Genomic DNA, 14618 nt, shown 5'->3' with positions numbered 1-14618 from the left:
CATCAAAACCACTGGTGTTGCCTGTTGTCTGAAATATTTTCAGATATTAGACTACATATGTGATAACCACTCTTGGCTGTGGGTTTTTGTTTATTCCCCATTGTCTTTTTTGAAACCCCCCCAAAAGATTTATTACGTGTGTACTCGTATATTTGTTCAAGTTTCCATAATAGTCTATATGGCAGAAGAAGTTTAAACAATATGTTATATATGACAAAGGAGTAGGTGGTATATGTTAATAGAATGAAAATCTTCTTGCTGTCATTTTAGGAGTGTGTTCCTTCATAATTTACCAAGGTTTCTTTCAGTGTAAATATTAAAAATGGTCGTGTGGATAGTTTTGCCCCTGCGGTAAAGAAACACAGGTTAGGGGCTCACTGTGCTTTGCGTCATGGAGGGTCACAGAAGAGTTGCTGACCACAAGTTTGTAGTGTAGTTGTGAACATGCAGCTGTGCCCTGGGTGTCAGCTGAAGGTTGAAAAATTGGTTGAATGTTTTGCCAAAGCAGGCTAGGAAAATCTGTGAAAGAATAAATCTTTCTTTTCTTTATGAAGGACGAAGAACTCCACTGTAGTAGTGTTGACACAGACTGTTTTCTCAGTGTGATTTTTTAGGTTTTCCTTCCTTTATAAAATATACCTTACTGAAAATTGTATGAACAAAAGTATGGTATATGCCCTAGAAGGACTTTATATATATTTTAAAAGCATATTGTGAAATATTTGTCAGTTTTATGCTCTAATTTATTTAGAGCGTTTGTGTTTGTGTTTGTGTGTATAAATTTTAAAACTTAGAGGAGGTGCAGAATTCTTTGAAGTGATATTTTTTAAATTATTGATTTTAGAGAGAGAAAAGGGAGAGAGAGAGAGAAAGAAACATCGATTTGTTATTCCACTTATTTGTGCATTCATTGGTTGCTTCTTGTGCCCTGACCAGGGGTGAAACCTGCAGCCTTGAAGTTGGGACGACGCTCTACCCAGACAGGGCACGATGATGGTTGTTAAGTAGGGACCTTTCAGGCTCTGGAGAGGCCTGCGGAGGAGGAATGGCTGTGGTGGGCTTGTGTAGGGCGGGCGTCTCTCCTGAGCTGTGTTCATTGACACACGACTCTGAGGATACTTCTACCTTCTAGGGAAGTAAGCAGAATAGGGTATAGGAGGGGGAGGGCAGGGTCATGAAGAGAGATATGGGTAAAGATGCAGAGAAGTAAGGGGAGGAAATTGGGGAAAGACACAGAAGATGGGAATGGGAGCTAGTGAATTTTTACAAATGGAGCAAGTCACGCTGTATCCCTTAGGTTCAGCAATTCAGCAAAACAGAACTATTTGCATTTTTGTGCCATATCACGTGTGCCTTTTCCTTTATGTCGATATGTAAGAAAGAGGGAACCAAAAAGGTTTAATTCTTTAATTAGATTCAATTTATTATTTAATGTAGTATAACAATATAAATCTGTGCCTTCAGAATTCTTTAAGTCTTTTAATTTGGGAAGTCCAGCCCCATGAGATGAACTGGTAAAAGCCCTTATATTTGAAAAGTGGCAAAAATAAATACACAGATGTATTTGCTGTGAGTCCATGAAAAGTTTATGTACCAGTTGCTGGTGTATTTGGATGTGGTTCCTGGACCAAAGATTTAAGAATATCAAAGATGAAGAAATTTTTCAAGTGCTGGCTGGTGTAGCTCAGTGGATTGAGCAGGGGTCTGTGAAGCAAAAGATCGCACTTCAATTCCCCATCAGGGCACATGCCTGGGTTGCAGGCCAGTTCCCAGCAGGGGCCAGTTCCCAGCAGGGGATGTACCAGAAGCAACCATACGTTGATATTTCTCTCCTTCTCTCCTTCCCTTCTCTTCCAAAAAGATAAATAAATAAAATTAAAAAAAAAAAGAATATCAAAGATGAGAAACACCTTCAAAAATTCATAATGCCATTTATGTAGCATTTTTTATGTAAGTGAATTTTTTAAATACTACCTGAAGCATGTTTTTGAAGCACCAAAACTTTTTTGCATGAACTATTTAGTATAGAAAGCTTTTACAAGACTTTTTTCTTATTTTCTTAAATAATATAAGTAACAAATTAAGCTTTATAGATAACATAATTTAATCAATCCTAATGGCTCAAGATCATAATTATAAACATCAGTTATACTCTTGCACTGAATTTGGTAGTTAAGTATGGCAGTAGGTATCAAAAGTTTTTGGACCTTGACCAACTTAAGAAGAGTGGAAGGTCTCTACTGCCCATCTACCATACATCCTTCCACTTCCCGTGGAATAGAAAATTTAGTGATAATAGTAACGTGTCCTTACTGTATGAGTGAATGGCGGGGGAGCAGTGCAGTAGATTATGTACATGTACTTTGGCATAGGGGTAAGAATGATTTCTATATTACCCCAGGATATGTGGAACAGTTTAAGTTAGAGGCTCAAGTGTGTGTACTTACTAACAGGGAACTCACCATAGGCTCCATTGGTTGTTTTGATAAACTGCCAGTTGCCAGCAAGAAGAGCCATTGAAAACCACGATCAGGTTAAGGCAACTCTGATGATGCTGCACAGATAAAGGGCTCCTCTGTGACATTGATTTCTCACCTTTTTTTTATCCATCTGCAGCTCAACAAAAATATATTTTTTGCCATTCTTAACCCCCAAAAAGGTGTAATTTTGATTCATTGCTACTGGACAGCTATTGCGTTGGCTGCTGTCATTTTTTAATTTGACAGTCTGAGGGGAAAGCGGTCCATGGCCCTGACTGAAGAGTTGCATACTGCTCCTTGGCCCGTGTGTGTCAGTCAGTCGGAGCAGCATCCCACACGCCAGCAGGTCTGAGGATTTGATTCCTGGTCAGGGCACACACCTAGGTTTCAGGTTCCACTTCTGGTCAGGGTGCCTACTGGGGCCCACCAGTCAGTGTTTCCCTCTCACATCGGTGTTCTTCTCCCTCTCTGCCTTCCTCTCTCTCAAACCAGTAAACATTTAAAAATTTTTTGAGTCCGGTATTGCATGTTAAAAAATTTTTTTGTGGCATACCAGTTGAAAATCGTTGCTCTATAAAACTGTAGAAATTCAGACTGCTGGCATGTGCTCAGTGGTAGTACTGTGTTGTGATGAATGGCAGCTATATTTAGAATACTGAATACCAAGTCTGCATAAGCTCTAATAGCATGCTGTAATACCAGTATACAGTAGTTCTTAGTAACTCAGTAGGTAATAGTAAAATGTCATTACTGTGTCCCTTAGTCTTAACGTAAAATGAAAGTCAGTAGCATTATAGTTTTCACTTTTTGAGAAACAAGGAAAAGACTTGGGATTTTGGATTGGTTTCTTGCCCATCAGGAGGACCTTATTAGCATGTGTCCCAGAATATGCTTCCATGAGCACTAACTTGGGAGCATCTGTGATGGGTAGGTTTATATTTCTGAGTTATTTGTCTCCAGCTTAGTTGCCTCTTCTGAGTGCTTATGCCTCTCTTCCTGTTGCTGTGAATGTGCCCTGTGCCTACGTGTGGTATCACAGTTTCTCCAGACTTGCTCATTCCTGTCTGTTTTACCCACTGCAGCCTTATTTTTCTTGTTACTTCTAATCTGTTGTGGATGGGAAAACCAGATGACGTTGTTCAGAACTACTCTAGATAAAGTTAGGTTGATTCTTAAGGATTCTCAGCATAAGAGACATAGATTTTTGTGTGTTTTTCGTGACAACAGGTTGTTACTCAGGCTTTATCTTGTGCTTCTTGATACTGCAAGAAGTGGAGGTTGCTGAATAATGACATCTCTGAATAGGTGTGATGTCTGTGGTTTTAGTTACCTGAGTTAGAATTGGAATAAAACACTAACCTGAAAGTACATTGTAGTAAGTTATGTTTAAAGGAGACAACTTTTCAATGGAACTAAAGATGTTCTTTTTGTTATAGCTGTATAAAGATAGTTTTCCAGATTTTACTGTATATGTTTTTGTAGTATTATCCCACAAAAGACATTGGCAGAAGATTTTTTTTTTAACTTGAGGTATAATGATGTGACCCCAAGTTTACACGGATTTCCTCCTCTCTGTCTGTGGCCTGATCTTCTGTACTTTTTTTTGTTAAACCACTATTTTTTTTTTAATTTTATGAACTTAAAACCTGATGTATACAGATGCATGCAGGCCAGTGTATATTGGATCTTGTCCAAATAGATGTAAATTTTATTAATTACCACAGGTTATATTTGAACATTCACACATTTGAGTTTTCTTTGGGCAAATATTAGATTAATTATATTATAAGTTCATTTTTGCGTGGTATATAGTATATTTGCTAAAGTTGTGTTTTTTCTTTTCTTTTGGTCATTTTTATAGGCTCGCATGGTCCGTTGTTGCCTTTGCCGAGTCGTTACAGAATGGGCTCTCGAGATACGCCTGAGCTTGTTGCGTACCCACTGCCGCAGGCCTCTTCCTCTTACATGCACGGAGGGAGTCCCTCTGGTTCAGTGGTGATGGTCAGCGGGTTGCATCCACTGAAGATGAATTGTTCAAGAGTCTTCAACCTATTTTGCTTATATGGAAATATTGAAAAGGTAAGTTTAATTTTATATACATATATATATATTGCTAAGATAATATAGGAAAATTTGAAAAGACAGCAAATACATGTTTTCTTGAATAAGAACAAGTTCTTTTAGTAGTAATCCACATGGCTAAAAATTCATTAGGTAGGAACTGTAGAAATTTTTTTTTGTTGGTAAGTGATCAGTATAGGTTATTGCTACTAAAAACATTTTTTAAATAACGAATACAGCCCTGCTGGCATGGCTCAGTGGATTGAGCTCGGGCCTGCGAACCAGAGTATCGCAGTTCAATTCCCAGTCAGGGCACATGCCTGGGTTGCAGGCCAGTTCCCAGCAGGGGACGCATGAGAGGCAACCATACATTGATATTTCTCTCCCACTCTTTCTCCTTCCCTTCCCCTCTGTCAAAAAATAAATAAATAAAATACTTAAAAAAAAAAACGAATACAGATAGAAATCTAAGACAATTTAATCACTTACTAGAGTATATAGGCATAAATCATTTTTTTTATAATCTTGAAGAGATTCTAGCATTTAAAAGACTTTATTTACTTATTTTTAGAGAGAGGGGAAGGTAATGAGAAAGAGAGAGAAGCATTGATATGTGAGAGAAACATTGATCAGTTGTCCCTCACACACCTCCAATCCAAGGCCTGGCCTGTGACCCAGGTACATGCCCAGACCTGGAATTGAACCAGCGACCTTTTGTTCATGGGATGACACCCAACCCACTGAGCCGCACAAGCCAGGGCAACAGATGCTAGTATTGAACATGTTAAACTAGAATTTGAAATAGCAGTTACTTTCCTGGAGCTACATATATATACACGCATGTCTCAGAGTTTGGCCTCGAGTCATGAGTTTTAGGAGAGTTCTGATTTACATAGGTTTCCTTGCCTCCCAAATGCTCGAGTTCCTGTATCTTCTGAGGAACAATGTGCTTTTAGCTGCAGCGGCGTTTGAAATGGACCCACTTTGGTAGAATTTGCCCAGAATGTCTTGTCCAAGGCTTATGCTCAAAAAGAAGCAGAACATTTAAATGACACATACTTCGAAGATCTCTCAAATTATGACTTGTCACCAGATAACTCTTATTTCTCCACATCTGTGATGTTTTGTTCACTGATAATTTTATAACTTAGGATAGTCCCTATTACAAAATAGATAAACTATATTTGAAAGCATTGTGGAAAATTTACTGGGGAAATTGTTTGATATACTTGCTACTTTGAAATTCAATATTGTAGTAATGATATTTTCCCTGTTTTCACAACAATAAAAAAAGTATTATGTTATGTGAGTCTCTTGGTCTTCTTAGTCATTAATTTGATTCTAAAGCCTCCCTGATTTGAGGAAATAACTTGGAAAAATCTCTGAAATAAGAGTTTCCTCAACATATTTGAACCACATTTTAAAAAATTTACATTTGGTCCAGGTGATGACATACAAGATGTATCGACTTACACAGCTAGCCAGGACTGCATGGGACAGGTTTAGCAGCACAGGGGGGAATAGTCCAGATTTGGTCACACAGACATTTATCTTAGATGTCTGGTTGTTAGTTGAGGTCTGGGAGCTTCCTGCTTGATAACTAAATGAGCTTTAATGTATATTTTAGCCTTCTTTACATAGGATTACTTTTCTTTTTGTGCTTTTCACATTTATTAGGTAGTCAGAATCAGGCCGTTTAATCAATACCTTTAGTAGAGCTTTTTGTTTTTTGAACTAATTATGATTTAGTAACCCAAATTACTTTGTCTAACAAAACTTTAAGTTTTCTGTGTGTTCTTTGAACAATTCTAGTTTCTCTCACTTGGCATCTCAACATTTTAAAAATATTTTAAATGATATGATACATTAAACTCAAGCCATCATAATCCTTACAATAGCTCTATATAATTTTTTCTAACTTCTTTTAAAGATTTACCAGCACAAGAACTACATACTTAATATATACATGTATTCTTGATTAGGTTTGTAGGATGTTACTGGTTGTAATCAAGGAAGAGAAATTTTACCCAAAAGAAGACAGTTGATTTCAAATAAAATTGAAAAGTCCTGCTACAGCTGAATTTTGTTCAAGTGCAGGTGCAGTGTAAAAATGCTAGGGTAGCACATTAAAATGGACAGTTGTGGTCTTGGATATGAGTGCCATGTTGCATTTGATGTATAAGTATATTCCCAGTGTTCCTTTGAAGTCAGCTGATAAGGAGGTTGTCATGGCCCTGGCTGGTGTGGCTAATGGATTGGGCGCCAGCCCGTGAACCGGAAGTTCGCTGGGTTCAATCCCTGGTCAGGGCACATGCCTGGGTTGTGGACTGGGTCCCCACTTGGGGGTGTATGAGAGGTGACCATGTGTCTCTCACACTGATGTTTTCTTTCCCTCTCTTCTTTCCTTCCCCTCTCTCTTAAAAAAAAAAAAAAAAAAAAAAGAAACTTAAAGATGTCATGGGTGTTAGTAGTATTTAATACCTATTTATGAACTTTCCAATAGGTAGGAAAATCACTGTGCCAAGTGATTTTCATACTTTATTCCATCTAACCCTTTATAGCACTTACATTAAACTTAAGTGAATAATGTGGCCTCTGCCCAAGGTGGCATGAAAACTTGTGAAGCGTTGCCTGTTTTTTAAACTGCCCCTGCCTTGCACGAGCCTTTCTATAGGTGGTGCTGTCTCAAGGCCACCTTGTATTATTTTTTTCTTTTGATAATTTTATTTATTTATTTTGTTCATTGATTCTGTGGGGAGAGAAACATTGATTTGTTGTTCCACTTACTTATGCATTTATTGCTTCCTTCCTGTAGATGTCCTGACCAGGGATGGACCCATAACCTTGGCGTATCAGGACCATGCTCTAACCAACTGAGCTACCTGGCCAGGGCCTTTTACTGTTTCTTATATAGGATTTTGTATATTGCTGTAACAGCACTCTGGATGTTGATAAATATTACTTTTAAATTTCTGACCTACCTACTAGAATATAAACTTAAACAGGACCATGTCTGTTACGTTCATTATTAAATTCCCAGTGCCTAGCACAATGCTTATCAAAGCATTAGGCATTAATAAATATTTGTTGAATGAATAAATATTGATGAGTCCTGTCAGCTGTTGTTATCTCCATGTTACAGGGAAGTCTGAGGCTCAGCGAGGTGGAGTAAATTGCTGTACATCATGCAGTTAATAAGAAACAGAGCCACGGTACGCCTGTGCTTCAGTGTGCTGTACAACATAATCAAACTCTTCTTTTTAACTTTCTTTGAGATGAGTTAAGAATGTGTAATAGCACATAAGAATAAAGTTTAAGATGCCGGGTGATCTTCTGTATTTAATATAACCATCTGAGCCATATTACCTTTTAGTAATTCTGTTAACTCTAAAAGGGAATGAAATAGTCACCTTTTTTGGAAATTTCTGTATTTATAGGTAAAATTCATGAAGACCATTCCTGGGACAGCACTGGTAGAAATGGGTGATGAATATGCTGTCGAAAGGGCAGTCACACACCTGAACAATGTCAAATTGTTTGGGAAAAGACTTAATGTTTGGTAAGTATCTTAAGTGCTACATTTAAAAATATTTACAAATCTTTATCCTTTTTATTAACATTAATTTCAGAATATTTTAATGTAACTGAGAGCACATGTGAAATTTATACCTTGGTGTTGTGATTTTAGGCAAAGTATTAGGATTCTGTAATCAGATTTTGCTCACCTCTATCTACTTTTTAGTTTTATGATTATAAAACAGCATGTTAAAGTGGGCCCATTTTATGTTAAAGTTTTCTAATATGAGAATGTACTCAGTAGATTTTTCTAGTGTTTAAAATATGAGTGATTTAACTCTACATTTAAATATTTAAATGTTCAAAATATTAAATATTTAAACTGTTTATATAGCTACATATGCCCTTTTTAAGATTGATGTGGGTACATATGTTAACATTTGAGACTCTGTTTATGCTGCTTTTTATCTGACAAGGTATGTTCTGTCTTTTTATCTCTTTCTACTCTTCAGTGTGTCTAAACAGCATTCAGTTGTTCCAAGTCAAATCTTTGAGCTGGAGGATGGTACAAGCAGCTACAAGGATTTTGCAATGAGCAAGAACAACCGCTTTACCAGTGCCGGCCAGGCATCTAAGAACATAATCCAGCCACCCTCGTGTGTGCTGCATTATTACAATGTCCCGTTGTGCGTCACGGAAGAGACCTTCACAAAGGTAGGCCCTGGCACACCAGTTGTGTAAAATGTTCCGATTTTCTGTTTTCAGATATGCGATATTTTAGCTCTGTGCATCTGCTTTTGATATTATCAGTATTCTGTTGTTTGTTTGGTGCTTTATTTATATACTTTATTCTTTGGCCATTACACTCCTGGCCTCTGTTCTTCATTGGTCTTTTTTGGTTTGTGACACAGTCTTTTAAGAGTTGAAATTAGAATGAGATACTCTTAACCTCCTGCATTCAGAAAGTTCTATTGCTGTGTTTTCAATTCTTACCCACAACAAAATTTTACATGTCCCTGATTTTTCCCTTAACTATAGGAAATGCTTCAGAAAAGAGTTGATTTTATGGAACTTCATTCCTGTTGGTCAACCAGTAAATCCTGGTCTGAGAATATGTATTTCAGTTAAAAATTTGTAGTTTTAATTGATTTTCTCATACAACTTGTTAATCTAAAAACATGTTTTATCTAATTCATTCGTGCCAGGCTCAAAAGTTAAAAGCTGCCATAAAGTTGATTTTATTTAAAAAAAGGTAGAACTCTTATTTTGACCATATTTTTAACGGAGCTCCACATTTCTTTAACAGTTGTGTAATGACCATGAAGTTCTTACATTCATCAAATATAAAGTGTTCGATGCAAAACGTAAGTGCACATTCCCTCTTCTTAAGTTTTCTGGTGAAGTTGATGATAAGCAAATAACAGCTGGATTTGTGATTTTTGCCTTAGCATCTGCCAAAACGCTCTCTGGGCTCTTAGAATGGGAGTGCAAAACTGACGCTGTAGAAGCCCTTACAGCTCTTAATCACTACCAGATAAGAGTTCCAAGTAAGTGAAATTGTGTCATCATTTTCCCGTGGGAGGTCCTGGCCGAAGTATTGACAATAATTTAAAAGTAACATTACTAGCTTTTAAAAATAGAGAAGTACAAAGAATAAAAGGCATATGAACCATATACTTGTTATATTAGTTACCTATTGCCGTGTAACAGATGATCTCAACATTTAACACCTTTCAACAGCAAACATTGCCCTGGCTGGTGCGGATGATTGGTTGGAGCATAGCCAGAAGGTTGCAGGTTTGATCCACAGTCCCGGTGCATACGTTACCTTGTCTAGGAGTGTATGGGGCGTAGCCAGTCGATGTTTCTGTCTCTTCCTTAATTAATTTCTCTCTAAAGGCAATGAAAATGTCCTTGGGTGAGGATGTTTAAAAAAACCCAGCAAACATTTATTATTTTACTATTGCTGAGGGTCAGTAATCTGTATCCAGTTCAGCTGGGTGGTTCTGGCTCAGGGTCTCTCGTGAAGTTGCACTGAGGCTGTTCCCTGGGCCCGCAGGCATTTCTGGTCTTGACTGAGTGCTCTCAGGTGGTTGTTCGCAGGCCCATTCAGGCCGCGCCGTCCGTTTCCTGGTAACCGGCTTCCTTCAGAGTGAGTGATCCAAGAGGGATGACAGCAGAGGACCGAAGTAGAAGCCACAGTGTCTTTGATAACCTAACATTGCAAGTGACATAACATCACATATGCTGTATTCTTACGGTTACACAGACCATAAAACAGTGGTACAGTGTGGAGGGGACAAGAGAGGGCTGTGAACACCAGGAGGCAGGGATCTTTGCAGCCATCTTGGAAGCTGGTCTCTATAATACCTGTTGATCTTTTTAGAGAAAAACAATATATGTATAGGGCCAAAAAACTCAAAACAGGACATGAAGCTACAAAATGAAAATTGAAGCTTTCTATACCTTCTAACCCTTACAAAAAGATTTTATTTATTTTTGGAGAGAGGAGAAGGGAGGGAGGAAAAAAGATAAATATCAATTGGCTGCCATTCACATGCCCCCTGCTGGGGCCCTGGCCCAAAACCCAGGCACGTGCCCTGACTGGGAATCAAACGAGGGACCTTTTGGTTTGCAGGTTGGCGCTCAGTCCACTGAGCCACACCAGCCAGGGCAATACCTTCTAACCTTTTGTTTCTTCCTTTTATTCCTTCTCCCAGTGTAAATATATATGTGTATTTTGAAACTTACACAGGATGGGTTTCTCTGTACAGACTGTTCTGTGCCTTGCTGTTTTCATTGAATATATCTTGGAGCTACTTCTGTATCAGCACATACAAAGCTACTTTTTATTTTTAAAGACTTTTTGTTTATTTTTAGAGAGAGAGGAAGGGAGGGAGAAAGAGGGAAAAATCAATGTGTGAGACATACATCAACTGGTTGCCTCCTGCGGGCACCCAACTGGGGAACCTGGCCCACAACCCGGCATGTGCCTTAACCAGAATGGAACCAGCGACCTTTCGATTTAGAGGCTGGCGCTCAATCCACTGACTCACACCAACCAGGGCTTTTTTTTAAGTGTTTGCAGAGTAGCTAATCATAGTAGAGATATACCTCAGTTTATTTGATTTACCCATTTCTGTACAGATGATTACTGCTTGTGTCTAGTTATTTCTGTTTCTGTAACATGTGTCCTTGGAGTTGTGCTTTTCTTACTTGTAGGGCAATTTCCTAGGTGTGGAGGGCATTAAGCTGTGTATTTTAGTAAATGTTAGATTGCCCTTTAAAAAGCTTGCACCAGCCCTGGCTGGTGTAGCTCAGTGGATTGAGCGTGGGCCTACGAACCAAACAACCGCAGTTCAATTCCCAGTCGGGGCACATGCCTGAGTTGCAGGCCAGTTCCCAGCAGGGGATGCACGAGAAGCAACCATACATTAATATTTCTCTCCCTCTCTCCTTCCCTTCCCCTCTAAAGATAGATAAAGAAAACCTTAGAAATAAATATATAAATAAATAATTAAAAAAATAAAAAGCTTGCACCAGTTTATATCCCTGCCTGTGGTAAATGAAAATGCCTATTTCCTAACACTTTTAGCAACACAGAGTAATCTGACTTTCCGTTTGTTTTTTTTTTTTAATTTGTATCAAATGAAATCATTCTCCATTGTGTAAAGGCTTCTTTTTCACCGTCAAAATTATTTCAGTCTTGAAGCTTTGTGCTGTGCAATTTACTTTGACCTTGGTTCTAAAGGGTGTTAAAACTTTAGCTTTCTAAATAACAGGAGAAAAAAAATATTAATTTTATTAGGTGTAGTAATGAATGGCAGTTAAGGGGAAAAAAATAAGTACACTGAAGGGTTTATGGATTTGCTTTAAAATATTCTTGCTCCCGGAAGTGTGAGGAAGATAGGCAGATGAAATGGACTCCCAGATACTGACGATGACTGACGTGAGGTGATGTGTGAGGGCTTATTATACCACTCTGTATTTTTTTTGTGTGTTTGAAATTTTTAAAAAATAAAAAGTTAAACAAATAGGAATACTTCCCATTTTACCTCTGGTTACAAAAGTAAGTTTTAATTAGGCTTAATTTTTGATAGAAAGTTTTAAAAGACTTTAAAATTATATGTACAGTTGAGATATATTCAAGGTAGTATGTAAATTATAAATTCCTTGGAGACAGGTAAAGTTATTTGTTTTATCCTCTGCACTGTCTTATAAATACTTTTTTATATATATGCTTTTTCCTTTATATGGTTTTTTTCCCTCTTAAGGAGTTACGGCTTTTGAGACTAAAATTGTGGTATATTAAACACCGGAATTGGTCCTGGCTAGTGTGGCTCACTTGGTTGGAGAGTCATCCTGTAGACTGACTGAAAGGCCATAGGTTCAGTTTCCAGTCAGGGCACATGCCTCGGTTGTAGGTTCAATCACCAATTGGGGCGCATATGAACAGCAACCAGTTAATGTTCTTCTCCCTCTCTCTGTCCCTTCCCCTTCATCTGAGATCAATAAGCATGTCCTTGGGTGAGGACTTTAAAAAAAAAAAAAGAAAAATAAATAAACAGAACTGTTTATTTGTATAATTGATGAAGAGTTGTCTCTGCTTGGTCTGAAAAGTTAGAGAAAAATGCATGAAATGTATTTTTTAAAAAGTAATTTTAGAATTTACATGCCCTAGTGATTAGATATTTAGTCCTAGATCTCCTGGAATTTTTTCAGTTTATTGATATCTTCCTTTGCATTCCAGTCTTTTCCTTCTTCCCAAGCTATATTTGAATTGGTTTTTATTGAGGAATTACCATTGGTAATATTTTCTGCAGAGTGAGCTTTTTGACAATGGACATACGCCTAATTCTGACACTATTTACCTGTAATGATTAATTCTCTAAAAAAAAAATCACGGGCCTTCTGTATGGGATGATGGTTAGAACAATAGGGATGTGGCGGCAGACGAAGTTCCGGGCGTCCTGGAGCGTTCCTGCCAGCAGATCAGAACAGAGGTAGTCTTCCCCTTAACCTTTACATAGAAGTTTTCCTTCTTTATATTCCTGCTTCTCCTACTATGAAAAGGTAAAATAATTTATTCTGCTAATTTAAAGTAATCTGGAAAGTTTGAGGTGAGCTGTTAACTTTCTTTTTTAATGTTTACAGATGGTTCCAATCCCTACACGTTGAAGCTTTGCTTTTCTACATCATCCCATTTATAAGAAGAGAAGAGCATGTTAGAATTTATGTTCACCTTTATTACAATTTTAAAGCTATACTTCATTTAAAAAATCTAAAATGGTTGATCTGATGTTGCCTTGCTCCTTTGAAGATCCTGTTCTGTAATAAACAAATATTTTGCCTTGAGTAAATTTGTTGTAAACTGACATATTGAATTGTTTTCATTTTAAAATAGAATGTCATAATGTTAGACTATCTACAGCTTCCTTGTAGATCACTCAGATACATGATTTCTAATCTTATTATTTTTCCTCCACAGTGAAAATATATTTGCATTCTTAATGCTATTATCTGCAAGTATTTTTCCATTGTGTGTGAGATTAATACAGGTGAAAGTATTGCATTTTAATATTATAGAATTCCTATTATATGTTTAGATGTTTAAGTATGTTGCAGTTATTCATAATAAACATAACTTGTATTTATTAAGTATTTTAATCAAGTTTGAGAATAACATTACACTTAAAATAAATTTTAAGTACTACAGATTTAGCTGATTTTATATTTCTGAAAGACTACCAGACATATGGATACACTTGTACAGTATGCACTCAAACTTATTTAAATTGGTGTTTTTTTTTTAAGTCATTGTCTGTTTGTATTGACATGCCTCTGTTTCTAGTTCCAGTTTGGAGATTTTATAAAGTTGCAACAGTGACTCAATGTCTTCACCTTTATTGGTTGCATGTGACTTGATCTTGAAAACATGTCTAGTATTGGCATTGAGATTTTAATAGACATGATGATTAATAGTTTCTCTTCTAGATAATCTGAGGTCCTTGGATGGACTTCGGGGAGTCTGTGAACCCCCTAAAATTCTATGTAGAATTTTGGGTACTTGCATTTTTATTTTTTACTCTTGAGTCCATCAGTAATATATGTATTTTTCTATATGGTGCAAGGTATAAGCATCTAATTTTATTTTTATTCCAAACAGATAGCTATTTGTTTCAACACCATTTATTAAACATTCTTTCTCCCAGTGGGTCTGGTTTTTTTTTCCCCCTTTATTTGGAAAGCAATATATCTGGTGTGTAGGCAAGTAAGACAAGGACAAAATATGGGAGTAAGACACTCTAGCATACTTATTGTCAAGTTCAGAGCTTTTTTATGATTGAAAACTGATAGTGATTTCATTCGCATCTTTAAAAAAAGGGAGAACGTGTTTACCTAGAATAACTGTGAAGTCTGTAGTTGTCAGTAGTAGTTTTATGAACTTGAGACTTTAAAAAATTGCATATAAAAGTTCCATTTAGATCTTTTCTAAAAAGCTTTATAATTAAATTTTAACATTAAAAAAGGTAGTTTGCCTTAATTGCTTTAGAAATGGCA

General features: G+C 37.0%; 1 protein-coding gene across 1 annotated transcript in view; it reads left to right on the top strand.

The window, feature by feature from the left end:
* The window catches only part of HNRNPLL (heterogeneous nuclear ribonucleoprotein L like), a 46382-nt gene extending 32114 nt beyond the window's left edge, over positions 1 to 14268 (top strand). Inside the window, exons 8-13 of the mRNA XM_053666967.1 lie at positions 4342 to 4559; positions 7979 to 8100; positions 8570 to 8771; positions 9364 to 9421; positions 9506 to 9604; positions 13212 to 14268. Of these exons, the coding sequence (XP_053522942.1) occupies positions 4342 to 4559; positions 7979 to 8100; positions 8570 to 8771; positions 9364 to 9421; positions 9506 to 9604; positions 13212 to 13267 (755 nt within the window). The 3' untranslated portion in view covers positions 13268 to 14268. The remainder of the gene's footprint in view (positions 1 to 4341; positions 4560 to 7978; positions 8101 to 8569; positions 8772 to 9363; positions 9422 to 9505; positions 9605 to 13211) is intronic.
* The last annotated feature ends 350 nt before the right edge of the window (positions 14269 to 14618 follow it).

Source organism: Artibeus jamaicensis, unplaced genomic scaffold (genome assembly GCF_021234435.1).
Source record: "Artibeus jamaicensis isolate MK-2021 breed Jamaican fruit bat unplaced genomic scaffold, CSHL_Jam_final contig_465, whole genome shotgun sequence".
NCBI lineage: Eukaryota > Metazoa > Chordata > Mammalia > Chiroptera > Phyllostomidae > Artibeus > Artibeus jamaicensis.
Note: the sequence above shows the minus strand (reverse complement) of the source record. Positions and strands in the feature narration are given on the sequence as shown.